General features: G+C 51.0%; 1 protein-coding gene across 1 annotated transcript; it reads left to right on the top strand.

Annotated features, from left to right (window-relative positions):
- Positions 1–265: 265 nt before the first annotated feature.
- LOC125641867 (vitamin D3 hydroxylase-associated protein-like) lies at positions 266–25824 on the top strand. Its single transcript, XM_048862381.2, has 16 exons — positions 266–307; positions 2048–2290; positions 3444–3557; positions 4783–4926; positions 5713–5846; positions 7547–7753; positions 8653–8678; positions 10297–10421; positions 10924–11049; positions 12953–13050; positions 15119–15218; positions 17286–17329; positions 20520–20559; positions 21654–21762; positions 22533–22678; positions 24997–25824. Exons 1-16 carry the CDS (start codon positions 266–268, stop codon positions 25822–25824), a joined length of 2526 nt encoding a protein of 841 aa, XP_048718338.2.
- Positions 25825–26944: the final 1120 nt, after the last annotated feature.

Genomic DNA, 26944 nt, shown 5'->3' with positions numbered 1-26944 from the left:
TGGGTGTGGTGTTCTCTGTCCCGTCTAGTGGCCCTGAGACCACTTAGAGCGAGATTAATGAGTCTGCTCTAGAGCCTCAGCTAACAGCCAGTTGGGTTTGAGCTCATGGGTAGAGGCTCATGCACTAAGCTCCAGAGGTCCCCGGTTCGATCCCGCCTGCCGACGACCGGGCTCTGCCGGCGTTACACTTGGACTGGAGCCTGGGCTGTGACAACACCCTGCGAGGCGGCTGGGTCTGGGAGCCCGGGCTCCCGCCTTTGTGGGAATGCCCACACGGCTGTTTTCAGCCCGGTGGCGCGAGCTGGATGTAAGCGGATAGCTGTGGTGCGATCGGGGGCCCCCCCTGCCTTTCAGGGAGCGCCGAGCCCCTGGCCGAGGGGGCAGGGGGCTGGCCCCGGGAGGTTCCGCGGCCCCGGGGAATGGCAGTTGGAAGTGGGCAGTTGGCGGGAGGCTGAAGGCAACGCCCAGGGCGGCGGGGTCCCCCTGCGCTGCGCACGAGGGGCCAGGCAGCGATGAGGGGGCAGAGCGATGAGCTTGGGAGGGACGGGGCCTGGGGCGCAGGGGCGGGAAGGTGAGCTGAAGAGAGAGAGAAGCAAGGCGTAGCCTGAGGGGAAATAGGGAGAGAGCCTGGAACGCCCCCCAACAGAGAGGTCAATGTGCTGCTCCTGGCTCTGAGATGGGGGTACAGGGAGGGGGGATGGAGGGTGCAGGGTAGGAAGGAGGAAGGGGTTGGGTGTGGGGGGGTGCGGGGACGGAGGGGGATGGGGTGGGGCGTGGGGGGCTATGGGGAAGGAGATGGGGTGGGGGAATGGGGTGCAGGGAAGGATGGGGTGGGGGAAGGAAGGCGGATGGGGTGTGAGGGAGTTTGGGGAAGGAGTGAAGATGGGGTGGAGGTGTGGGGGGCTGTGGAGAAGGAGGAGGAATTGGGTGGGGTGTGGGAGCTGCGGGGAAGGAGGGGGGATGGGGTGGGTTGTGGGGGCTGAGGGGAAGGAGATGGGGTGGGGGAATGGGGTGCAGGGAAGAATGGGAGTGGGGGAGGGAAGGGGGATGGGATGTGAGGGAGTTTGGGGAAGGAGTGAAGATGGGGTGGAGGTGGGGGGGCTGTGGGGAAGGAGGGGACATGAGATGGGTTGTGGGGAGATGGGGTGCAGGGAAGGATGGGGGTGGGCGAAGGAAGGCAGATGGGGTGTGAGGGAGTTTGGGGAAGGAGTGAAGATGGGGTGGAGGTGTGGGGGGCTGTGGAGAAGGAGGAGGAATTGGGTGGGGTGTGGGAGCTGCGGGGAAGGAGGGGGGATGGGGTGGGCTGTGGGGGCTGAGGGGAAGGAGATGGGGTGCAGGGAAGAATGGGAGTGGGGGAGGGAAGGGGGATGGGATGTGAGGGAGTCTGGGGAAGGAGTAAAGATGGGGTGGAGGTGTGGGGGGTTGTTGGGGGATGGGGTAGGGGATGGGGTGCAGAGAAGGAGCGAGGAAGGGGGTGGGAATGGATGGGGGAGTGCAGGGAAGGAGCAAGGATGGGAAGGTGCAGGGTTTGAATCCCTGCCTGCTTCGTCTTTGTCTGATGTTGCTGGGAGTTAACCCCCCCAGGGGATTGGGCCCCTAGCGTCTGCCCCAGCAGGCCACCTAAGCCAGTCTGGTGCAATGGGCTGACCTTTGCTTTGCTGCTCAGCCTGGGGCCCACTTCTCCCACCAGTAGCTCCTGCTCCTGTCAATGGAGGCTGATCAGATCCTGCAGCGACAGGACACCAGGGCGTGGGGTGAGGGGAACGGATCTTACCGGCCGCGTGGCTGCACCTTGCAGAGCTCCTCCTGGCAGGAAGGCCCTGCAAAATGTCCCCACTCCCACAGCCCCACTGTAGCAGGGACCTAGGCCCTTTGGGAAAGCAGGGGCTTAAAGCGAGACCCCTTGAGAAGCACCAACATCCAGCGCTTCCATTTTCTGACCCTCCTTTCGCTCCAGCGGTCGTGGTCTGTGCTGCTGGTGGCTGATCATGGGTGGTATTCGAATGGCTCCGAAGCGGCCCCTCCTTACTGGCCCTGTCGATTTCAGGGCGCCCTGGTAGCTGGTGAGGCCCGTCTCGCTATGATCCCCGAGAAGATGCGGCAGCTGCTGCCGGAGGTGGAGCTGGATCCCAGCGTTATCTCCGTCCTGCTCTGCAGCTCCACCGTGGCCTTCCTGGGGCTCAAGTGGATGGTGAAGAAGCTGGTGCAGCAGAAGATGCAGGAGGCGAGGAGGAACCGAGTGCGCGCCCTGGGACAGATGGAAGAAGCTGTCCAGCAGTTCAAACAAGAGGTGACACACCTGGGTATTCCTCCCATCCTCAGAAAGGATCATGCACGCTCATCTCATTAACAATCTCACATACATGTGTCCTGGGTCCAGCTGCAAAAAAACTCCCCTCAGAGCCGGGAGAATGAATGATCCCTGAAGTCTTGTGACTTCTGCCCAAAAGTTTCCTTTATAATCTCCTGCACAGAGGGGGCTTAGCTATCAACCTCACCCCATAGCACACAGACCTGTCTCCCAGCGTGAGATTTGCTTTGTCCCCTGATCATCCAGGACCCCAGGACGGCTCCAAGCTTGCTAGCCTCACTCACGGAATAAGGAACCGCTCATCTTAAGGGCAACAGGATCAGACCCTAAATTATTTGCAAGTCTCCTACATAACCCCAGACTGTTTAGCTGAGTTGCAACCTGGTATGTCAGAATCAGTGAACTCATTTGAATGCTGTCAGAGCTACATCCCCATCTCCTGTCTACGCAGTGACCTACCACCTGGGGAGACCCTGAGCTCATTCTTTTTTATGGGTTACATGAAATTCGACTTTACCGTGCACCCTGCCGGTAGCAGTTGGCGCTGGTGGAGCAGGCTGAATTTGATGTAATGCATTGCGTCATAGACCAGACCGCATCTGAAGTTAACAGTTCTGAGCTACGCAGAGGACTGCTATAAATAATGTAGCAGCAAGAGATCCTTAGCAATGAGTCCAGACCACATTCGGCATGGAAACTTGCAAATGAGCGTCTATGTGTCATGTACCCTATACTGCACTGATGTAAAAACTGATTTTGTTTGTGTTTTCAGCCAAATTTCCTGGGACAGCGTTGGGGGGAAAAGCAGCTGTTTGCTCAGAAATTAGAACCGTTTGGGAGTGAAAACAGGAAATCTTGCAGATTTTGTTCTTTTTTGGGGCCGGGGTGGAATTTGACCATCTTTGCAATGAAATGCAACTGTCTTGAATTCACAGGTCTTCAGATGTCGATGGGAATCGCAAACCCAGAGACAAGATAGAGAGAGAAGCTGACCCTGGAACTGGGGGCAATTCTTTGTGAGGGCTGGTCAGAAAACAGGGGGAAATATTTAGGGGGGAAAACAACTGATTGAAAGTTTTCACCCGCGCTGTGCTCTACACAATAATTGCCATGTATCTACTACACCTTGCAGAACCCAGAGGTACAGGCCAGTCGCATCCTCTCTCTGCCGCTTATTGAGCTGGTCAAGAAACTGAAGGAAGGTTCCCTGTCGCCAGAGAGTGTCCTCTACACGTACATGGACAAGGTGAGGAACTCATTCCTTCTTCAGGAGAGCAAGGATGTGGTTAAAGCACTGGATTGGGACTCAGGTGATCTGGCTTAAACTGTAGACTCTGACACACATCTCCCTGTGTGACCTTGGGCAAATGAATTAACCTGCCTTGAGCTCCGCTAACCAACTGTAAAATGAGGATTATAACGCTCCCTTTAACTTGCTATTTCGTCTGTAAGATCTTCCAGGCAGGGACTGATGCATTAGGTGTCTGAACAGTGCCTAGCACAATGGGTGGCCCTGATTTTGGTTGGGTCCTCCAGGCCTACTCTAACAGATACAATAACAATAACTGGTGCTAGATTTAGGATAAACTGGGATGGTTTGCTTAAAATTTCTCTTTGAAGTAAGTTATCAGAGTTGGTTAGATCTAGGGCTGGCCCTCTGCACTAGGGCAAATTTCCCCTGTAGATTTCTTAGGAGTTTTGCCTGGACCAATGCCACTTAGGGCTTGTCTGTCTACACACAAAATTGTTCCTGATTAGGTCCCTGGGTGGAAATGCTTATTCCAGAGACAGAATGTCTTGTTCTGTGCGGTATTGAAAACTGAAAATTGTGATCTATCACTTTAAGTTCTCAGGTTTTGCATCCAATGACGTGAGCTGTAGCTCATAAAAGCTGATGCTCAAAAAATTTGTTTGTCTCTAAGGTGCCAGGTTTTCCTTGTCCTTCTTGCACACTAGGGGGCTCTATAGGGAAGCATAAGACCTGCCTAGCACGCAGCAGCAGTCAGTCTGCAGCTAGCCAGCTAGAGTAAGGTGGAGTGAGTTGTGCCTTTTTGTTTTAAGTAGCAGCCTGTTTTGTCTCTCTCTGTTGTTGAGTTTTTTTTTTTTTTGCATTCTTGTGTGTGTGTGTTATGGCTCTGAATTCTGAGAAGTAAAGTTGTGTTACATTGTGACCTTGCAGCAAAAGTATTTTGTGTTTTTTTTTAATCTAACTTCTCTATTTCTATGCCATGAAACACAATAAGGCATTCTTGTTTCAGAATAAGAGTGTCCACACCTGGAGTTAATCAGGAATAGCTATTGCACTTTAACTTCACACCCTACCTTAATCAGAAACAACTTTCCGGCGTAGATCTTGGTACAAGGTTTTGCTTTTCTTCCTTAGTTATAAAGCATAAACTCAGATGCAGGGTGAATTAAAGGTCTAAAGAGGTGAATGACCCTTTCTTTCCCTCCTGTGGTTCCTCGGCAAGGCCTTAGAAGTGAACCAGGACGTGAACTGTGTGACAGATTTTATTCAGGAGTGTGTGCACCTGCTCCAGGAAGTGAGGACGCAAAAGAAGAAAGGATCGTTGTATGGCGTTCCTGTCAGTATCAAGGATCCCATTGGATACGAGGTGCTTCTGTATTTCCTTTTTTTAAAGACGCATGTCATGTTGAGATAAGGGAGTGCAATACGTTGGGGTTGGTAATAAAATACATGGACCATTGTATTGAGAGGTATAAAGAGCAATAGTTCATGTGGCTGTGCACTACTGCCCTCTGCTGGATAGAAGTGAAACTGTTCATATGTGTCAAAAGCTCTATGCTGCTGCCAGTGACCAGAGATTCTCCTTTAGGTCAATGGGTAGGGGGCTGTGCTTTTGGAGTAGGGGGTCTGAGTTCTATCCCTGCTGATGCTGTGAAGTTCCATGTGGCTGTGGATTCATTACAGTGTCATTAAACTTCATTAAAAGTATTGGCTCAGCCCTGAAATATCGGTGAGCTTGATTACAGACTGTACTGAAACAGAATCAGGGCCAGGTTGGCAGAAAGATCCCTGTGATCGATTGAGTCAGCTGCCTTGAGGGGTGTGGAGATATCAGAGGGGGGTGACTTGCAGAGGGCTGCGGGGGTAAAAGGGGGTGTCAGACTGTAAGAAGGCATCTCATGGCTGGGACTGGAGAGCAGTCAGGACATGTGGGGGAAATCGCTCAGAAATATGACCCCCAGGAGAGAGAGGAGGACCTTCAATGGAGCTGCCAGCCCTTGTATCATCATTAGTGGCCACGTACCAGAGGACACGGGGAGGCAGCTGCCTGTCCGTTTCTACCCCTCATATCAGGGCTCAGAGGTTTCATTCGTGGTGACCATGGTGTCAGTCCCGTGTATCTAACATGCTCTGTGTCTGCCCCCGTTCCAAGGGTCACGTGTCCACCTGTGGCTTGGGACAGTACCTCGGCTACCCGGAGCAAGAGGACAGCGTCTTAGTGAAGGTGCTGAAGAACCAGGGGGCCATTCCGTTTGTGAAAACCAACATCTCCCAGTGCTTGATCAAGTAATTGGCTAGTTCTCCTCGTGACAAGGATTGCTACTTTTCCATATCCCCCTGCCGTGGCGATCGGTGTGGGAGGGTGGAAAGACTATTGACTCCAGTAGCCTTCAAATCTGGCTCTCAGTGCTTAGTGAGAGAGAGAAACTCCAAAGGCCAGACTGTCATTGCCTTGCCCATGTGACTAATCATGTTGGCTCAGATCCAAAGGTATTTAGGCACCTAACATCAGTTGAAATCAATGGGAGTTAGGAGCCTAATAACCTCTGAGGAACTGGGCTGTTGTCTTCTCCGGGACTACTCTCAGCAGCAAGGTGGTCCCAACTGGACCGTGAACATTCAAGATCCAGTGGAAGTTAATGTATCCCTTCTTTCTGTGCTCAGTGTAGGGTGCCCCCCACCCCACCAGAGAGCCTTCCCAGCGCTGCTGGGGATTTTGCTTCAGGAAGGTGCTGATGGAAAGGGCTGAGCGAGAGCCACGCGGCTCTTAGTAACTCTGTGCACTTGGGGTGGCTCAGGCCCTGCTCCCCCTTCCTGTGTTTACCTCAGAAATGCTCACACAGGGCAGCAGCAAGGGCTCTGGCAGCTCCCGCTGGGAGGAAATTTCCATGCAGTTCTCCTGCTGTGCCATCAGCCGCAATAGTCCAGGCACCTATGCAGGAGAAATATGCTGAGGTTACTGCTCTCCAACAGATAGGACCCTACCAATTTCACAGCCATGATAAACTGGTCATGGACCGTGAAATAAGTCCTTCCCTGTGAAATCTGATCTCCCCCATACTGCTGGGAGTGCCCCGGCTTGGGGCTCCTAGCTGCTAGTCCGGGCGGGATGGGGGGGGACATGACTTGTCCTTCCCCTACACTACTGCTCTCGGTGGGGAGATCAGACCCACCTCCAGAAGGAGTGCAGAAGTGAGGGTACCACCCTCACTTCTGTGCTGCAGCAGTCCCAGAGCTGGGCTCGGGGTGCCCCCAAATGGTCCGGAGCTCCTGGGCATGGTTAATCCACGACTGGCCAAGACTAGCAGCTGGGAGACCCTGGCTGGGGCGCTCCCAGCAGAAACGGGGAGATCAGACCCACCTCCACCTCCGGAAACCTCCTCCAGCTGTAGGAAGCTCCGGGGCTGCAAGAAATGAGGGTGGCAATCCTGTGACCCCCTACAACAGCTTTGCAATCCCCTGTGATCCCCTTTTGGGTTGGTTACAACTCTGTGAAATTTCAGATGTAAACCTCTGAAAACGTGAAATTGACTAATTTTCAAATCCTATGGCCGTGAAATTGACCAGAATGGAGTGTGAATTTGGTAGGGCCCTGCGAATAAAGGACTATATTGTAGGTGGATCAGGGGCATAATGGAAACCCAAACTTCTACCCCCCCCCCGCCCCCCGCCGTTGTTCTCCAGTTGTGAGCTGCGTTTTACCTTATTCACCAGCAGCAAGTGACCTGTGGTTGTCCCCCTTTATTGAGATCACTGTTGAAGTAGGAGTCAGGACATTTGGTCTTGGATGCTCTGCTGGGCTCTTTTGCCCGTCGGCCTCAATGGTCTTTTGAGCTGAGATTTGGGTGCTGTAGTCACTTCAGACGTGTCCCGGGAAGGTGAGAGGTTAAGCAGGCCTCCGTGTCCTTCAGCACGAGAGAAGGGAATGTGATGCAGGGAACTGAGCTCACTTCTCTGAACTGACTGCCGCTTTCCATCTCGCCCAGCTACGACTGCAGCAACTTGATCTTCGGCCAGACGGTGAATCCGCTGAACCACAAGAAAAGCCCCGGCGGCTCCTCTGGAGGGGAGGGGGCGCTGATCGCTGGAGGAGGGTCCATCCTGGGCTTTGGGACAGATATAGGTGGGAGCATCCGCCTGCCGTCCAGCTTCTGCGGGCTGTGCGGGCTCAAGCCGACGGGCAACAGGCTGAGGTAAGTGCTGAGACCTGTTCCCAGCTGGCCCAAGGGCTGCGTTGGTTTCTGCGGCACTGACAAGGGACTGATGGTTGATTTCTGCAGAGCCCCTCACAGGTAACAAGGAGCTTCCATGGCACAGCATGTGCTGAGACCAAGTACCCCCCACCCTGAATTGCTGCCACTGGGGGTGAAAACCCATAGCCCAAAGCCAGCCTGGTCCTCGGCCTTGTGAATCAAATCCAAGCCTATTGAAAACCCAGCCCCCTCTCTCTGAGTATCATCACAGACCTTGAAAGGCTGTGATCACAGCCCCCTCTCTCTGAGTATCATCACAGACCTTGAAAGTCCAAATGCCATTGAAATCATTGGGAAGACTCCAAGTGGTCTCAGTGATCTTTGGATTGGGGCCTGCATGGGCAGGTCTTGTTTTAAACTCCTTGGGACTTAATTCTGCCTTGCAGGGTATGAGTAACTGCCAGCGGCTTCATTTGGGACCCAGATCTGTATCCTGTGGTGGAGAATAGGACCCTAGTGGATTAGGTGGAGGGGCTAGCGCTGAGCTGCTCCCCTTCCATTCTCAGTGGTTACCCCACTGAGAGGGGCACCGTATATTTCCAGATTATCTGTGCAGAAAAAGGATTGGCCTTTCCTCATTAAAGGTGATCCAGTGGGCAGTGAAATCCATAGGAGCCTTTCCCTTGATTTCAACTAGGTGCTGGGTCAGCTGTAAGCTGATTCATCCCACAACTGGGTGGGTTTCTCCCTTATCACTAAACTTGGCAGTTGATCTGCTGACAGATATTAAATCTATTTCTCTTGCCTGTCCCCCCTTCCCCCTTCAAATGCCTCCTATTGTTATCCACAGTATTTATGTGTTTGTTTATTTCTATCTCCCATGATCCCTCTGGAGCTAGCGGCCCTGTCAGTTACGTCCAAACAGGTGAGCCATTTTTTCAACTACCTTTTCGGTCTGAACCTCTGGCAACAGATATTAACCACGGTGAGGGTCTGCGAGAGGAACTAGACTGGGACACAGGCATTTAGGGTTCCATCCCTGGGTGACTTTGGGCAGGACACTTCACCTCTCGGTGTCCCAGTTCCCCATCTGTAAAGTGGAGGTAATAACCCTTCCTTTGTCTCTTGCCTACTTAGTCCCTTGTCCCAAAGAGTTTACGGTCTGTCTTGTACAAAGCCGAGCTCCGCTTGAGGCCTCTGGGTTCTACTGTAATGCAAAGAAATACTAATTATAATGGAAACTGTCCTACCTCGATGGTGAGCCACTCAGTTGGATATGAAATCTGGGAAATGCTCATTTAAGTGTAAGTTTCAGCCAAAGGTGGGATATAGTGACTGGGACTCAGATCCACCAAAACTTCTGCTGTCCCTAGAATCATAGAATCATAGAATATCAGGGTTGGAAGGGACCTCAGGAGGTCATCTAGTCCAACCCCCTGCTCAAAGCAGGACCAATCCCCAATTAAATCATCCCAGCCAGGGCTTTGTCAAGCCTGACCTTAAAAACTTCGAAGGAAGGAGATTCTACCACCTCTCTAGGTAACACATTCCAGTGTTTCACCACCCTCCTAGTGAAAAAGTTTTTCCTAATATCCAACCTAAACCTCCCCCACTGCAACTTGAGACCATTACTCCTTGTCCTGTCATCTTCTACCACTGAGAATACCATCCTCTTTGGAACCACCTCTCAGGAAGTTGAAAGCAGCTATCAAATCCCCCCTCATTCTTCTCTTCTGCAGACTAAACAATCCCAGTTCCCTCAGCCTCTCCTCATAAGTCATGCGTTCCAGACCCCAATCATTTTTGTTGCCCTTCGCTGGACTCTCTCCAATTTATCCACATCCTTCTTGTAGTGTGGGGCCCAAAACTGGACACAGTACTCCTAGGAATAGCCTCTCTTCCCATCCATGCTCCCTAGCCCTTCAAGAAGGGCGTTCTCTTCCCATACACTCTCTTTTCTGCCCTCCTGACCCACGGACTTCTTGCTGTGTCCCTCCCTGGCTCAGCTCTGGGACAGGCTCAGGGGGTCAATTTCTCCAGTCCTCACTCAGGCAGACCTGTTTTGTGACAGCCCCTTATTAGACCATAGAAAGCCCTTTATTCATGCCGGGCTAACTATTCACAGCTCTGCCCCCGGGACCTTGAACTTGGACCTTATCCACATTTTGGGGGGGAGGAAATGCTTTTCTCTGTGTGTGTGTGTGTGTTTGTGTGTGAGCGCGCACACGTGCAGGGGGGTGGGTGGGTTCCTTCTTTCTCCAAGATTTGGTACCGTAGGAGCAGTTCCGTCAGAGATGCTATATGGGCAGAGTGCACCTGAGGAGGTCAAACTTAGACATAAATGGAGTTTTTTATTCCATGAGCTACACAGTTCATTCTAGATCTTCAAAATATTAATTTACCTCTATTATCACAACTGTAGACAGACATGGAGACTGGTGTGTATGCTACAGGCATACCTGGCCTTGATACACCTGGCTACTTTGGGTGAAGCTCAAACATTTGGCTTAGTGGTTAGCTGCATGTGTGTTCTTTTACTCCAGTTACAGGAATGGTCGGGCCAATGGCGAGGGACGTGGACAGCCTGGCTCTGTGCATGAGAGCGCTCCTGTGTGACGACATGTTCCGCCTGGACCCCACAGTGCCACCCCTGCCCTTCAACGAGAAGGTAGGTCATTGAATGGTGACCAATTAACATTAGACAGTCACACTGATTAGGCTCCCTCTTTTGCTGAAATTTACGTTGTGGTCTAAAAAGCCGTGATGATGTTGGCTTAGTTGGCCAACGTCTTCACATCCTACGACCTGGTATCCTTGGGGTCAGGGTGTGGGAGGACATCCTCTGGGGACCCTCTGACATGGGGAGGCCCTGGAATGTGTGGGGCTTGAAGGAGGCTGTTGGCTAGAGCCTTGGAGACAGAGAGAATAACAGATCTGAGCACCCATGATGGAATCACAACCACAGGGCTTGTTGGGAGAGAGAACTCACTGGGGACAGGATCTTTGAGTTGGGAGAAGGGAGGGATCAGAATCAAGACCTCCTAGGATTGGGCTGAGGATGGAGGTTTGCCCATCATTAGCCCCAGCTGGGAAGAGTCTGGTCGATAGTGGTTTAATCCCATTTTCCCCACAGTTCTGGAGACGTTAAGGACAGGTATGTCTCCTTTCAGGTGTACTCCAGTTCCACCCCCCTTCGGATCGGGTACTATGACACGGATGGCTATTTCCTGCTACCTCCTTGCATGAGACGGGCTGTGCATGAAACCAGGATGCTGCTGCAGGAGGCTGGACACATGGTACGTTCAGTGGCCCCAGCCTGTTTGTTCATAGCCAGATTCATTCATAGGGTCCATGTAACTACATGAATCAAAGTGATAAGGAGAAGCAACCTGACTGACTGCAAGGTGTAGGTTAATTAACCCTCTGAAGCCTACCAGGTCTCATGCCAGATGGCAACAGAGAACCATATATTTGTACCTAGTTATCACACTACCTTGATTGTGACTGGGATGAAACATAGAATGATTAAAATGCCTTTCACAAACACAGGAGGATCAGCTAACGAGAAGATCTTGCAACTAGAGATAGTTAGGAACTGGAATTTTTGTTCCATGGGAAATTCCAACATTTCAGAAAAATATTTTTTCCTGAACCAGAATGAAAAACCGAAATTTCAACACTTCCTATGAAACAAAACTCTTGAAAACTTTGCTTCAGCTCAATTGGTGTTTTGTTTAATTTTCAATTTCAGTGTCGTTTCCGTTTTGACTTTTGGCATGTGGTTTTTAAATTTTAAAATACACTTCAACATTCTTGAAATGCTTCATTTTGATACTTTTAAAAGCAAAATTTGGTTGAAATCAGCATGCTCCTGTGGAATTTCAGTTTCGATAAAATGGCATTTTCCGATGGAAAAAGACATCTTCAGCCAGCTCTAATTTCTCTCCTTTCCATTCAAAGGTAGCACTCAGACTTCCTCCTGCATATTAGCGTTTAAGACTCTGTCTAGGTATTTCTACTGTACTCATATCTGTGCCGTGTAGTCTCTCCATTGGATGTAAATTATTCATCCGATTTCAGGCTACTAGGTAAGTTGTTCTGGGGAACAGACGGACGCTCTCAGTAATTTCTTCTGTGTTACCTGGCCCCACTAAAGTCTGGAGTATCTTTTGCTCTTAATTTTAAAAACAAAAACAAACACAGTATTTATGTAAAGACTTGTGGGCCAGCTGGAGCAAACTGGTGACCTCAGTGGAGCTATGCTGGTTTTATTTTTGCCAGCAAAGGACCTGATCCTATGTGTTTTGGTGTTGCTTTTACACTTTGGCAAAATGGTTTTAGTGACTAAGAAACTGGGAGTTGCACCTGACTCTTTGTGGACTTCCCATGTGACTTTGGGCAAATCACTTATGTTCTTTGGGCCTCGGCTGTAAAAGGAGGCTAATCAGACCTTTAGAGGGTGCTTTTGGTTCTTTGGCTAGAAGATGCTGTACAGTATGACTGTATGGTATTACTTTTAGTAAGACAAAATGTCAAAGAAAAAGGATAAATTGAATAAAATAGGAAAAGCTTTCTCTCCTCTCCTCTCCTCTCCACTTTCTTTTAAAATCTAAGTATTTACACCCATATTATGCAGGAACTCTTAAAAAAAACCCACAACCATTGATGAGCATTATTACACTCCTAGGTGTGTTCATGTCATCTAGCAAATGAGCCTAGGCAGGAGTTAAAGGATGATAATATTATGGGCTACTCTGCGGCTTGCACCCTTAGAAGTGTCCCGGGTGCAGATGGGTGCTGAGCGAGAGTCCTGTTTGTACTGCAGATCTTGGCTACGTGGAGGTAGGGTGGTCTTGTGAAGAAAGCACTGCAGTGACACTCCGGAGATCTGGGTTTAATTCCTGGCTCTGCCAGGCAATCCCCTTTTCTCTTCCTTCGCCCAGTTATTTGTCCAATATAGTTTGATTGTAAGGGCAAGGGCTGCATTGCAACAGAATTGGGTTGCCTACATCCCTTAGGACCTTTCAGATTGCACTGCAAGTCCTTTGGGGCAGGGACTGGCTCTTACCATGTGTACGTACAGCGCCCAACGCAGCGGGGGCGCCAATTTCAATTGGGGCCTCTGGATTCTACCAGAATATAAGTAATCGCAAGGAAGTATTGTCCCCTGGTTTATGAACCACCTCGTCTTTCACCCAGCTGATCCCGTTCATCCCCCCCCGGATCGACTACGTCATGAACGAGCTCTTCATGAAGGGCCTGTTTGCCGATGGCGGCGCGGCTTTACTTGAGAAACTGTAAGTGTGACCTAGCCCGCCCATGCGCAGCCGGGTGGGTGGGACTAGCGACAGCAGGCTGGGTCTCCATAACGAAGCTCTGGAGTGAGGGAAAGAGCAGCAGGCACCCGGGACCATTGCCTAGCAGTGCTGCGGGCCTGTCTGCTCTGCCTTCCATGGAGTCCTGCCTGCTTCCAGCCAGGGCGAATGTGGTCCGGATCTGCTATAGGAGGGGCCGGTCCTGACAGGCCGGTGGAGCTAAGCCCCACCAATGAGGCAGTGCTTAATTTGTAATGAAAGAGGTGCCGGGGCTCAAGCAATGTTTTTACACTCATACCTGGTGCAGCAAGCCCAGAGGTGCTGGGGCGCTGAGCTGCCCGGCCCAGAGGTGCAGCGGTTTGGGTGTGTGGGAGGGGGCTCAGGGCTAGGGGCACAGGGTTGGGCGTGCAGGGGGGTGCTTCCCTTGTGGAGGGGGGGCTCCCACTGGCACAGCCCTGCAGCTCCTAGGTGGTGGAGGGGCTGGGGGGGCTCCGCGCTGCCCACACCCGCAGGCCCTGCCCCCGCAGCTCCCTTTGGCTGCAGTTCCCGGCCAATGGGAGCTGCTGTAGCAGGTGCTCGTGCCCCTCCACCACCTAGGAGCTGCAGGGACGTGGAGCCAGGGAGGGAGCTCCTGTCAGCCCCGCCAACCCCCCTGCCCAGCACCAGCAGGGGTCCCAGGCCACCTCCCCCAGCACCCGTGGCATCCCGGACAACCCCCGCCCCAGAGCACCTACGGTCCCCTGCCCAAGTTTTAGTCACGGGTATTTTTAGTAAAAGTCATGGACAGGTCACAGGCGGTGAATTTTTGTTTACTGACCGTGACCTGTCCATGACTTTTACTAAAAATACCCGTGACTAAAATGTAGCCTTAGATATGTCTGCACTACACACACAGCGTTTCCAAGCCTGTGCTTGAGCATCCACACCGCTTTGTAATCCTGGGTTCATAGTTGCTGGACCTGGGTCTCCCAGCTATGCTCACACGTCCATCCTGCACCACACAGACCTTCTGACTCAGCTCTGTGGCTTGAGCTGTGTCCACACTGCAGAATGACAGGGCTTGGACCTGAGTCTCAGTGGGACTTGGGCTTTGACCGCCCCCCAAGCAGGGTCTTATGACCTGGATCTGGAGCACTTGCAGACCTGAGTCACGTGGATGTGGGTGTCGATGGAAGTGGGGCTTGTGCGCAAACCTGAGTCAGAGCCTGGGCTTAGTGTGCGGTGTAGTCGCACTCTGAGATTGCAAGGGGCAGAGGAAGGAAGCGTTGAACTGGGAATACGGCCTTCAGCTGGGCTATTGGGGTTCGGCCACAGAGCATGGGGCCAAATGTCATTTTGCCTGCTGCTCGAGCCCCACCACTTATTCTGGGCACCAGCTGCCACTGGCCTAGAACCTCTGGGCCAGTTCCTGTTGGGCATACCCTGGCGTTTATCCAGGCAAGGGGTCAGCCAATAAGCCAGCTGGTGCCACTGAGTGATGCCATGAAGAAGAGTAACATGATAACCTAGGCTACTGCTGCAGGGAGGCTAGGAGGCAGGCTTTTCCAGCCTCTTGCTTAATAACAGGGGAGAGTTTATTTCTTGCACCTTATGCAGTGGCTAGCGCACAGGTCTGCAAGTCAACTGATCTGGTGACTGCCTCTTTGCAGGAGCCTGGCCTGGTCTCCAGGGGATCTCTCAGTCTTAGGTGTACTCGTTTGCAAAGAACGTTGAACTCCTTGGCTGAAAGGGGCTAGCTGAGGTCCGTATTTAATAATGAAAAAAGAAAAGGAGAACTAGTGGCACCTTAGAGACTAACCAATTTATTTGAGCATAAGCTTTCGTGAGCTACAGCTCATTTCATCGGATGCTTACGAAAGCTCATGCTCAAATAAATTGGTTAGTCTCTAAGGTGCCACAAGTCCTCCTTTTCTTTTTGCGAATACAGACTAACGTGGCTGCTACTCTGAAACCTGTCATAAAATGAATGTCAGACATCTTCTGGCTAGGAATCAGCACTGGATAGGCCCATGGCTCATCCTGACTGCCTCCTTTCTGTCTCCCTTCCCAGTGAACTGGAGACTGTGGATCCCAACTCCTGCTCCCAGATCAACTGCTACAAACTCCCCTTTCTCCTGAAGAAGATTCTGGCTTTCCTCACCAAACCCCTGGTAAGTTACCTCTTCTTCCCTTCAGTGCCGGAGAGAGGGCACGTTTCACACTCACAGCTGGCTCAGGGGGGACTTAGGCCCCGATCCTCAAAAGGGCTAGGCACCTAATTCCCATGGACATCAATGGGAGACAGGTACCTAAATTCCTTTGAGGTCTGGTTCTGCTCTCACTCAGAGTGGCTTCAGTGCACTTACTCCTGATTTACACAGGGCGAGTGAAAAGCAAGCAGGCCCCCAGAGTATAACCATCTCCTTCTGGGTAACATGTAGTGTATTGACACAGTTTGGGATAGTTGCTCGGGGAAAGGGTCAACATGGTAACCCGGCTTAAAGCCCAGCTTGTAACCTTACATCCTGAGTTAGCTCACTACAGCGTTATTCCTGACTATCAGTGTGAACCACGAACCATCACACCAGATACTGAGTGCAGGAGATGCCTAGGAACAAACTTATAACTCAGAAATGTTGGTGAGCAAGCCAGGACATGGACACTAGGGAGAGACACAGGGGTGGATCCATGGGGCTTTGGAGTCCAGTGAAACACTCCTTGGAAAATCTAAACAATGGGAGTGGTCCTCTCTCCATATAGGAATGTGCACAGCCTCCATAACCTTCAGTTCTGAATTCCTCCCAGCCCCCTGGGAGGCAGAGCAGGGATCCCCATTGCAGCTGAGACAAGTGACTTGCCCAAGGACACATTAGAAGTCAGTGAGAGAGCTGAGAATTGAACTTAGCTCTTCCAACATCCCAAGTCCCTGGGCTAGCCTTCCTCTCTTTGTGAGGCTCTTTAAACATTAATGTTGTTTTTCTGGTTGGTTTAAATACTCAGCCGGTCAAATTTGCCCTTGGGCAGAAGCCTAGCACTAAGCTATCCCGGGGCTAAAGTGCGACTTATGTGAGTAATAGGCTTTGTGCTGACCTTCTGCATGGGGTGAATTTCACCCATCAGGCAGGATGTAAACTGTTTTCCATTCTCTTCCAAGCCACAGCCTTAAGGGAAGAGAGTCTCTCTAGTGGCTAGAGCAGGCACATAGGAGTCAGGATTCCTGAGTATTATTCCCAGTTCTACAGCTGATCACTGTGCCTCAGTTTCCTCATCAGCAAAGTGGGGATAATGATTCATGCTTACGTTGAGACCCTCAGCTGTAACACGCTGTGCAAGCACAGCACAGTCTCATTGTTAGTATTTTGATTTTGCAGAATTAAATGTTTGGGAAAGATACATGAAGTTAGATCATTCATAATTAGGGGCCTACTAAATTCACGGCCATGAAAAATGCATCACGGACCGTGAAATCTGGTCTTCCACTGTGAAATCTGGTCTTTTGTGTGCTTTTACCCTATGTGATACAGATTTCCCGGGGGAGACCAGCATTTCTCAAATTGGGGGTCCTGACCCAAAAGGGTCACAAAGTTATTTTAGGGGAGTCACAAAGTTATTTTAGGGGAGTCACGGCACTGCTACCCTCACTTCTCGCTGATTTCAGAGCTGGGCGGCCGGAGAGCGGCAGCTGCTGGCCGGGCGCCCAGCTCTGAAGGCAGCGCCCCGCCAGGAGCAGCGCAGAAGGAAGGGTGGCAATATCATACCAGGCCACCCTTTACTTCTGCATTGCTGCTGACGCCGTCAGCATCAGCGCAGCCGTACTGCAACCCTCCCCCCACACAATAACCTTGCGACCCCCCCAGAACTCCTTTTTGGGTTAGGACCTCTCCAATTACAACACCATGAAATTTTAGATTCAAATAGCTGAAATCATGAAATTTACGATTTTTAAAATCCGATGGCCAGGAAATTGACCAAAATGGACCGTGAATTTGGTAGGGCCCTATTCATAATCTTCAGTTTTGTCACTAAAAGATTGTGCCCATGGTAAGTTTGTTAGTGGATCACTTGCAGTGTCTGTGCTTGCTTGGCAAAATGTGCATCCCGGCGTGTGCCACATCAGTGCCTTTGGAGCTGTTTGAGCAGAACCCCTTCCACTGAAAACCTTTCTCAACGATCTGCCCTGATTCTGGCTTCCCGATGATGATGATGCTGCTCATTGACGGTTTTATGTCTCTTTTCAGTTCCCTCGATTCTCCAGTTATTTGAATGCACTGTGTGGAGTGTGGTAAGAGGCGGTTTTTTCAACTTTAATTCTGTTCAAGTATCTGTAGAAAATGATGATTTCACAGTACAGTTTATAGCCGTGTAGAAGCAGAAAGATCTTTCCAGCACAAGTTCCTTGCTTCAGAATGACTTTGCTGGGCTGACATCTGATGGCATTGTTCCTGGGACATCACCGTGAATTGTGACGTATGTTCCGTGTAGAATCAACAGGGGTGGGTGAATGGATTGTAAATACTTTTGAACCAATTGTGAAATTGTTACTGCCACCTATCGATACAATTGAAAGGTTGCAAGCGATCCTTAGAGCAAGCATAGAAACTGCTATTACCAGCTGCTGGGGAGAATAGTCCTGTGAACAGTGACTGATCATTTGCATATCGTCACAGAAGGGCATGATGTGGGGGAGGGTATAATCCATGAATAGTTATTGTTCTAGGATCTGTGTTAATTATGTCACGTCCAAGTTCCTATTCTGGCTTCATTTTGAATCCCTGTGTCAATGTTAAAAGCTGCTGCCATAACACACAACGCAGTCTAGAAAGGATGGGGGTTGAATGGAAGAGAAACTGAGGCAAGGTTGGGTTGCAGGGGAATTCAACTGGGAGGAAAAAAATTAAATTCTCAAAGCAAAATATAGGGACATTTCCGATTTGAGGCTTGTTTTCTAATTAAAAACCAAGGAATCCATGGGGTAGAAGAGTGTAAAGAAAATGGACCAAATCTTATTCCCCTGTGTAGCTCTCCCATTGGTGAATAAGGCCACATCAGTTCCTTGTACAGTGTGTGTGTTACAAAGTGCATGGCAAACAGAAGGACAGATCTTTTGTGTAAATAAGCACGGCTCTCTTGACTTCAGTGGAGCTAGGCAGGCAATAGCTCAGGATCTGGCCCAGAATGTCCACTCCAGTGAGGGGAAAAACATGACATCTGGGTGAAAGAGTCTGAGAAGGGTTGCAGCTTCCTGTGGACTAGAAAGACCCTGGCTGAGAATCGGTGAGCAGCGGCTGTGTTCACCTGATCAGTCTCAATGACGCTTTCAGCTCAACAAAGCATTTGCGCACAGGCTTATGTCAACGAGACCGAGGCCTGGTCTACGCTACCGAGTTAGGTTAACCTAAAATGCAGCTCCCACCGATGTAACTTGCCCACTGCACCGACTTCATAGCCCCACCTCCGCGAGAAGCGTAGCGCTTAGGTCGATGCAGTTAGGTCAACCTAGCGTCTGTGTCGACGCTTCGTCACTTACATTGACGGCTGCTGCCTTTCAGAAGCCGTCCCACAGTGCCCCACCCTGACAGTGGACACATAGACCCCTGCTCCTGTGTGGATGCCTTCTGCTTTCACTGCCGCTCTGGGCAGGCGCTGAGCTCCTTGCAGGATTGGGGCCCTGGTGATGATGATGAGTGATCACTTTAAGAATTTAGACCTACTATGTCGAGGTGCTACTGAGTTTCCTGGAAATTAAAGGACCCAATAGATCATAGAATCATAGAATATCAGGGTTGGAAGGGACCCCAGAAGGTCATCTAGTCCAACCCCCTGCTCGAAGCAGGACCAATTCCCAGTTAAATCATCCCAGCCAGGGCTTTGTCAAGCCTGACCTTAAAAACCTCTAAGGAAGGAGATTCTACCACCTCCCTAGGTAACGCATTCCAGTGTTTCACCACCCTCTTAGTGAAAAAGTTTTTCCTAATATCCAATCTAAACCTCCCCCACTGCAGCTTGAGACCATTACTCCTCGTTCTGTCATCTGCTACCATTGAGAACAGTCTAGAGCCATCCTCTTTGGAACCCCCATTCAGGTAGTTGAAAGCAGCTATCAAATCCCCCCTCATTCTTCTCTTCTGCAGGCTAAACAATCCCAGCTCCCTCAGCCTCTCCTCATAAGTCATGTGTTCCAGACCCCTAATCATTTTTGTTGCCCTTCGCTGGACTCTCTCCAATTTATCCACATTCTTCTTGAAGTGTGGGGCCCAAAACTGGACACAGTACTCCAGATGAGGCCTCACCAATGTCGAATAGAGGGGAACGATCACGTCCCTCGATCTGCTCGCTATGCCCCTACTTATACATCCCAAAATGCCATTGGCCTTCTTGGCAACAAGGGCACACTGCTGACTCATATCCAGCTTCTCGTCCACTGTCACCCCTAGGTCCTTTTCCGCAGAACTGCTGCCTAGCCATTCGGTCCCTAGTCTGTAGCTGTGCATTGGGTTCTTCCGTCCTAAGTGCAGGACCCTGCACTTATCCTTATTGAACCTCATCAGATTTCTTTTGGACCAATCCTCCAATTTGTCTAGGTCCTTCTGTATCCTATCCCTCCCCTCCAGCGTATCTACCACTCCTCCCAGTTTAGTATCATCCGCAAATTTGCTGAGAGTGCAATCCACACCATCCTCCAGATCATTTATGAAGATATTGAACAAAACCGGCCCCAGGACCGACCCTTGGGGCACTCCACTTGATACCGGCTGCCAACTAGACATGGAGCCATTGATCACTACCTGTTGAGCCCGACAATCTAGCCAGCTTTCTACCCATCTTATAGTGCATTCATCCAGCCCATACTTCCTTAACTTGCTGACAAGAATACTGTGGGAGACCGTGTCAAAAGCTTTGCTAAAGTCAAGAAACAATACATCCACTGCTTTCCCTTCATCCACAGAACCAGTAATCTCATCATAAAAGGTCGTCCAGTCCAACCCCCTGCTCAAAGCAGGACCAATCCCCAATTTTTGCCCCAGATCCTTAAATGGCCCCCTCAAGGACTGAACTCACAACCCTGGGTTTAGCAGGCCAATGCTCAAACCACTGAGCTATCCCTTTCCCCTAGAGCCAAATTTTTTTATCCCCTTCAAATTTCAGGGCTATCTGAATCAAGGCTCTTGGTTCGGGCCTTTGCAGAAATGGGCCAGCTATGAAATTTGGACCCCAGTTATTCTCCTGGGCCCATTCCAAATTCCCACATATTTGAAGCGTGTTTTGTGTTAAAAGAGAGTTATGTTGCCTGGCATATCCAGAGGGGGGTGTCAGTGTGTTAAGAAACCGGATGGCGACTGCATTGTGCTTTATCGATATTTCATCCATTCACACACCACCCATATGGAGACACTGTGTCCAAATTTGGTAGTGAACCAGTCACCTACCCGCTCAATAATCTCTGTCACTTTCTTCTGTCCGGCTAATTTTAGGTCGCCGAAAGAATTCTCGAAGCTGCATGCTGCATTGATGGTAATGTGACTTTTTCAATAGAAAAGATAAAAAGCACTGTTTTTAGACAGGAAATGAGGAAATGAACTATTGCCCCAGTCTCATAGTGGCCATTGCACTGTCAGTTGCATTGTCATCAACTGATACAACCTTTAAACCAAAATCCTGTAAGCTCTTCACCCTACAACAGCACCCATTGGGACACATGCAAACTCAGCTCTTCTGGATTGGACATCTAGGCTTCTGCTAGCATCTTCCATGCCACCAAAGAGTTTGTATGCAGTCCCAGCAGCATGGAACATTAGCAGGAAATTACCAGCCATATATATTGGAGAGGGAATTTTCTGTGAATATTTTAACTGTTCTAACTAGGCTCTTTTACCAGGCCTAGCCTAGTGGTATCTGAATATTTGTGCTGTGTTCATGCTATGTGTTTACTTTCCATAAATATTCTAGTAAACAAGCTTTACTAGTGCATGTGCAGGTCAAAAGGAAATTTTATGCACAAATAGTCAGTGACAGTGAATCTCGAATTGCAGAACTAAAACCAACCACAATGCAAACTTTGAAGCTCAGAGAACTATCCCTTCAAATATGCAATTTGAAATTTGCGCGGCTGTTAGTTAGGCCCTGCACACAAATCATCTAATGCAGGAACAGAAATCATCTCACCGGACCGATCAACCTATCAGGTCTTTGATCAACTGATCAAAGGAGGGAGTTCAAATATTCCCACTAAGCTATTTGCAAACAATCTGCAGATCAAGACTTAGGCATTGGAGAAATTGGTAAATCGTATGGAATAAGGAATATATAAGAGAATTTTCCAAACTGTTTGCAGAGGGTGAAACTCATACCATGCCATGCAGAGGAGCAAGCACAAGAGCTGTGTGCTACTTAAATCTTACCTAAACCCTCATTGACATAGGGTCCATAAGAGTTGTTCTGACCCTCTATAGGGGTCAATTCCACCTGTTATTTTCTCCAAATTACTCACCCAGATCACCTCGTGGGGACTTAATATTTATAAAGCACAATCAGATCCTCAGAGCAAAAGCCAAGTGTTATAATTACATCCTACAAATTGGGGCAATCCTGGTGCTGCCTTGTTCTAGATATACCGAAGGGAATTCCTCTCCAGATGGAGAGACCTGGATCTGGATGTCGTCCTGTGTCCTGTGTTAGGCCCTGCCTTCACCCTGGGGTATCCTGGGAGACTCATTGGTAAGTTGCAGTGCAAGAAAGAACTGGCCTAAGGCATCCTGCAAAATTTGAACCAAACCAAACCTCTTTGGTGGGTCAGGAACCTTTGATTAACTCTTTCTCCCCTCTCCCCAGTTTTTGCCAGCATCTGAAAACTGTGCAAGCCATTAAATCTCAGTCTGGTTGGGTGTCTTCAGAGCCAGGCCATTGTATAAAGAGAGAGGCCGTTTACCAGATCCCCAAAGTGGGGAGAAATGGATTCTGTGTTTGAAGCTGATCGATTCTGATTTCTCTCACGGATTTTGCAGTGTCAGGATACTAGACCCCTGGTTAGGTTCTTCCTCCCAGGGAACTCCAGATTTTATATTGTAACAGGATGGGTGGTAGCTATAGACACTCCTGCTCTCAGGAAGTTCCCGGGGCTACGCTGCACAGCAAGCTGACAGCCAGGCAGTCCCTGTTGCCTCAGATTTTATACACTGATATCCGAAGTAAGATTTGAACTCCCGAGAATGCTAGAGGCTCAAGGTGCCGGCGTTCAATCAGCTAGTTTAGGTGTGTGTCACTGCCTTGTCCTGGAGACAGTGAGAATTGGGTACTTATGTAACAGGCCCCTGCACTGCTAAAAGCTGAGTGCAATTCTCCTTTAGCTCAAGTGGCAGGTGTCTCCGCTTTTGGAGCGGGAGGGTCTGAGTTCGAGCCCTGTTGCTGCCAGGATAATCCTAGTGTGCAGTAACAGAGTCCTATATGGCCCCAGATTTATTACCATATTCTGTGCATCCCATTTCCAGCTGCTGTTTCCTCAACCATGTTGTACAACGTCTTAAACTTCCCTGCCGGGGTTGTGCCGGTCACCACCGTTACGGAGGCTGATGAGGAAAATCTGAAGCATTACACTGGGCACTACGATGACCCCTGGGATAGGAGACTGAGACAGGTCAGTTTCACAGTGATGAATCTCCATTGTTTTATGGCATAGACAGGTTAGGATTTGGGGGCAGCACGGCCTTCTTTCGACAGATCTTGCTATATCTCATGATAGCAAACTGTCCAGGCCAGATGCAGATTTCACAGGTGAATGATTCCCTAGATCCATAGAGTCTACATGTTTCAGACCAAGGGTGACTGTCCACCATGGCGTGTAGATAACAATCCATTATAATGACCAGGCTAGTGTGTATTTGTGCACCACTGCCCTCTACTGAATGGAATCAGAACTGCTCCACTGTGTGCCATTGGCTCTATATTGTTCATGATGATTTTCCTTTAGCTCAAGCCGCAGGGAGCTATGTTTCTGGAGTGGGCGGGTTGGAGTCCTGGCCTTGAGGTTGCGATGGCATTCTGAGGGGCCATGGCAGCCGGGGGATGTCTTAGGTGGCCATAGACCGTTCTAATATCCACAGACTTGGAAGCTGTCATACCGATCCCAATGAAGGGGTTGCTGAAAGATCACAGGGTGGTTGCTTTCTAGTTTATTGTCTCCTTGCGGATTGTGAGTGTTGTACAGTAGACCTTGTCTCTCTCTTTGGTAGATAGGGCCTGTAGCGAAGTCGATGACTCACTGGTGCGGCGCCTCCTGCTGGTCGTCTTGGGAATTAGCTCTCCAGCAGACGGCGCGCCTCCTCCTGACCAGTATCTCACCTGCCACTGGCCCCGTGTCCCTCCAAGACCCCAGTGCCCCTTATCCTGGGTTCTGCCCTTGCAGTACCCCCACATTCTGGGTCCCCCCTCCCAGGGGAACCCCCAGCCCTCTAAATCCACCTTGCCTCAGTGGCTACTGCCAGTCATCATCTAGCCCCCGCTCACTGGGGCAGACTGCAGTCCGTAATGGCCACTCATCATTGGCAAGGGGTTAGGACCCGCTGCCTTTGCCTATTCCCGGGCTGCCCCTCTGCAGCCCCAGTACCTTTTTGGGCCTTTAACAAGGCCTGCAGCCTGGGGAGTTACCAGGCTGGAGCTCCCCAGCTCCCCTGCCCTAATCCCCAGCACTGCTCTGCCTCAGGTACCCTTCTCTCCCAGGCAGCCAGGTCCTTTTCTCTCCAGAACTAGAGAGACTCCTCCAGCTTCTGGCCCACAGCCCTCTTATCGGGGCCAGCTGGGTCCTAGCTGAGCTGGCCACAGCTGGCTGCTTCCCCAATCAGCCTAACTTTCCCAGCCGCAGCCCTCTCCAGGGCTGCTTTTAACCCCTGTTCTGCGGGAGTGGGGCAGCCGCCCCACTACAGGGACCAAATCTGCTCTGCAGAGCAGAGAGGCTACTGCCTCCTCGATCCACTGCGACAGGGTCCCTGCTGGGCCAGGGAAAATTTCCCTGGGGTGGGCCAGGCCGCTGTGTCCTGGAGAGCACTCTAGCGGGTGGCCACCTGTGCACAGCCAGGCCCACTAGCTCATGGCTAGCTTTGCTGCTGATGGCAAAATAACCTGCAACCCAACTCCCCTGGGGAACGTGGGTCATGGCCTAACATATTACCAGCCGCACTCTTGGCCCCAGTGCAATCACAGGGTGTGATGACAGTGCATATAAATATGCCCAAGGGAGCTTTCATTGAGCTGGCCATGAATGCTCCAGCGTGGGATGTACAAGCCAGCCCAGAACCCTGGATAATTACTTGCGTCCACTGCTGCGGCTTCACTGCTCCTGAGCTGGCCAGATTAAAGCTGGAGGGGGTATGTCTGCAGGGGGGTACCCGTAGTCCAACCTTGGGTCCTGTGGACGGATCCTTCCGTTCTTCTTTCACAAAGAGAAGGAGGCTCTAGACCAGAGGTGGCCCACCTGAGCCTGAGAAGGAGCCAGAATTTACCAATGTACATGGCCGAAGAGCCCCAGTAATACGTCAGCAGCCCCCCAGCAGCCCCCCCCAACCCCGCTCCCAGCACCTCCCATCCACCGGCAGCCCTGCTAATCAGCGCCTCCCCCTCCCTCCCCGCACCTCCCAATCAGCTGGTTCGTGGCGTGCAGGAGGCTCTGGGGGGGAGGGGGGAGTAGGGAGGGGGGAGGGCACTGCAGACTCAGGGGAAGGCCCAGGAAGGGGTGCAGTGGGGGCAGAGCCAGGGGTTGAGCAGTGAGCACCCCCCAGCCCATTGGAAAGTTGGGGCCTGTAACTCCAGCCCTGGTGCCTAGACAAGGAGCCGCACATTAACTTCTGTGGCTCTGGAGCACAGGTTGGCCACCCCTGGTCTACAGGCCCGGCTCCGCATGGCAGCACAGGTCCTTTGAGTGTCCCTAATAATCTTCCACTGCTTTTCTCTCCTCCGCAGGCCGTGGAAGGAGCCGTGGGGCTGCCCGTGGCGGTGCAGTGCGTGGCTCTGCCCTGGCAGGAGGAGCTGTGTCTGCGGTTCATGAAGGAGGTGGAGAGACTGGCCCAGAGGCAGAAAAAGCAAACTGAGGATAACTTACAGCATGCAGGGTCCCAGGCTGATGCGGGAAGAGATTTGCAGAATGATGTGCAAAGAGCGCTATCTCATACAGCGGGGCAAAGTGACATGCAAGCGCAAGCATCCCGCACGACCGTGCAAACGAACATGCTAATGGATGTGCAAAGAACACTAGCTCAAACTGATCTGGCCGCTGACGTGCAAAGTGTTGTGCAAACAGAAGCCTCGCTCATGACTCTGCAAACGGATGTGCAAAAAACAGGACCTCAAACTGATTTGTTAGCTGACTTGCAACCGCACGTGTCCCCACAGTCCTCCGGCCTTGATGTGCAACCAGACGTGCAAACACAACTAACCCACCCTGACAGTGAAACAATGCCATGCCAACCTGATGTGCAAACACAACTAATCCAACCTGATGTGCAACCCGACGTGCAAACAAAACTAACCCAATGTGACATGCAACCTGATGTGCAAACACAGCCTTCCCAACCTGACGTGCAAACACAACTAACCCAATGTGACATGCAACCTGACGTGCAAACACAGCCTTCCCAACCTGACGTGCAACCTGACATTCAAACACAACCAACCCACCCTGACATTGAAACACAACCATGCCAACCTGACGTGCAAACACAACCAACCCCACCGGACATTGAAACACAACCATCCCACCATGACATGCAAACTGATGTGCCAACTGCCTAATGAACGAGGCGTGCTCTGCCTTATTGGGGACCAGAAGTGAAGAACACCAGGTGCAGCTGAAAGGAGAATTTGGATCAGCTGATGTAATTACCCACATCTCCGTTTGATTAGGACACCAGAACCAACCCCTCAGCTCTTGTGAAAAGTGCCAAGGTTTGGTCACGAGAACTACATTTGAATTCCCAAAGTTGGCACCTCCCCCCATAGCACAGCGCCCCCTAGCACAGAACTGGGGCATTTGTTCAACATGGAATCCACGAAGAGAGAAACCAAATAAATCCCTGTTTGCAATTCCGAGAGCCCGTGGGGTTTGTGAACCTCGGGAGGTGGAGAAATTGAATGGCTTCTCTTAATAGCCAATGGCTAAACCTCTCACAACGATCCTCTCCTCTTCAGAGAAGCTTGCAATGCTCAGTGCTTTCAGTGCTCTCAGGAATGTGGCAAGTGAGTCTCTTAAAGTCATCAAAAAAAGCCAGGCCCTAATTACATTTCTTCAGCCGGGGTGTGTGTGTGTGTGTGTGTGTGTGGGGGGGGGGGGGGTTAGTGCTTGCGAGGTGCTCAGGTGCTAGAGTCCAAGAGCCTCTATGCAAACAGATGGGGGGGGGCAAAAAAAAGGGACTTCCCGCCCAAGCCCAGCTTTCACTTGTGTGACCCATGGCAGCCTTTGAATTCAGGGCTCCAGAGGTGAACGGCTGATGGCCAAGCCAATTTTCTAACCATTCTGGAGGAAACAAATAGGATAGAAATTGACTCGAAACACTTTGGCTAGCTAAGCTCCCAAAAGCGTTTCAGACATTGAAAGCCTAATATGCAGTGCTTCGTTTGTGTCGGAGTTTGCCAGGACTGAGCCCAAGCACCTCCAGGCGTGGCGGTTCCTAGCCCCGGCACCTCTGGGCCCGGCAGCTCAGAGCCCCGGCACCTCTGGGCCTGGCAGTTCCTAGCCCCAGCACCTCTGGGCCTGGCAGTTCCTAGCCCCAGCACCTCTGGGCCTGGCAGTTCCTAGCCCCGGCATCTGCGGGCCTGGCAGCTCAGAGCCCCGGCACCTCCAGGCCTGGCAGCTCAGAGCCCCGGCACCTCTGGGCCTGACAGTTCCTAGCCCCGGCACCTCCGGGCCTGGCAG

This window comes from Caretta caretta, chromosome 8 (genome assembly GCF_965140235.1).
Source record: "Caretta caretta isolate rCarCar2 chromosome 8, rCarCar1.hap1, whole genome shotgun sequence".
Taxonomy (NCBI): Eukaryota; Metazoa; Chordata; order Testudines; family Cheloniidae; genus Caretta; species Caretta caretta.
This window is presented reverse-complemented; position numbering and strand designations above follow the sequence as displayed.

Coding starts and splice junctions, on each gene's coding strand:
- LOC125641867 (XM_048862381.2), top strand. CDS start 266: ATGCCCACACGGCTGTTTTCAGCCCGGTGGCGCGAGCTGGAT. Junction 5,847..7,546: donor ATCTCCCAGTGCTTGATCAA/GTAATTGGCTAG, acceptor CATCTCGCCCAG/CTACGACTGCAGCAACTTGA. Junction 21,763..22,532: donor GTATCCTGGGAGACTCATTG/GTAAGTTGCAGT, acceptor TCCCATTTCCAG/CTGCTGTTTCCTCAACCATG.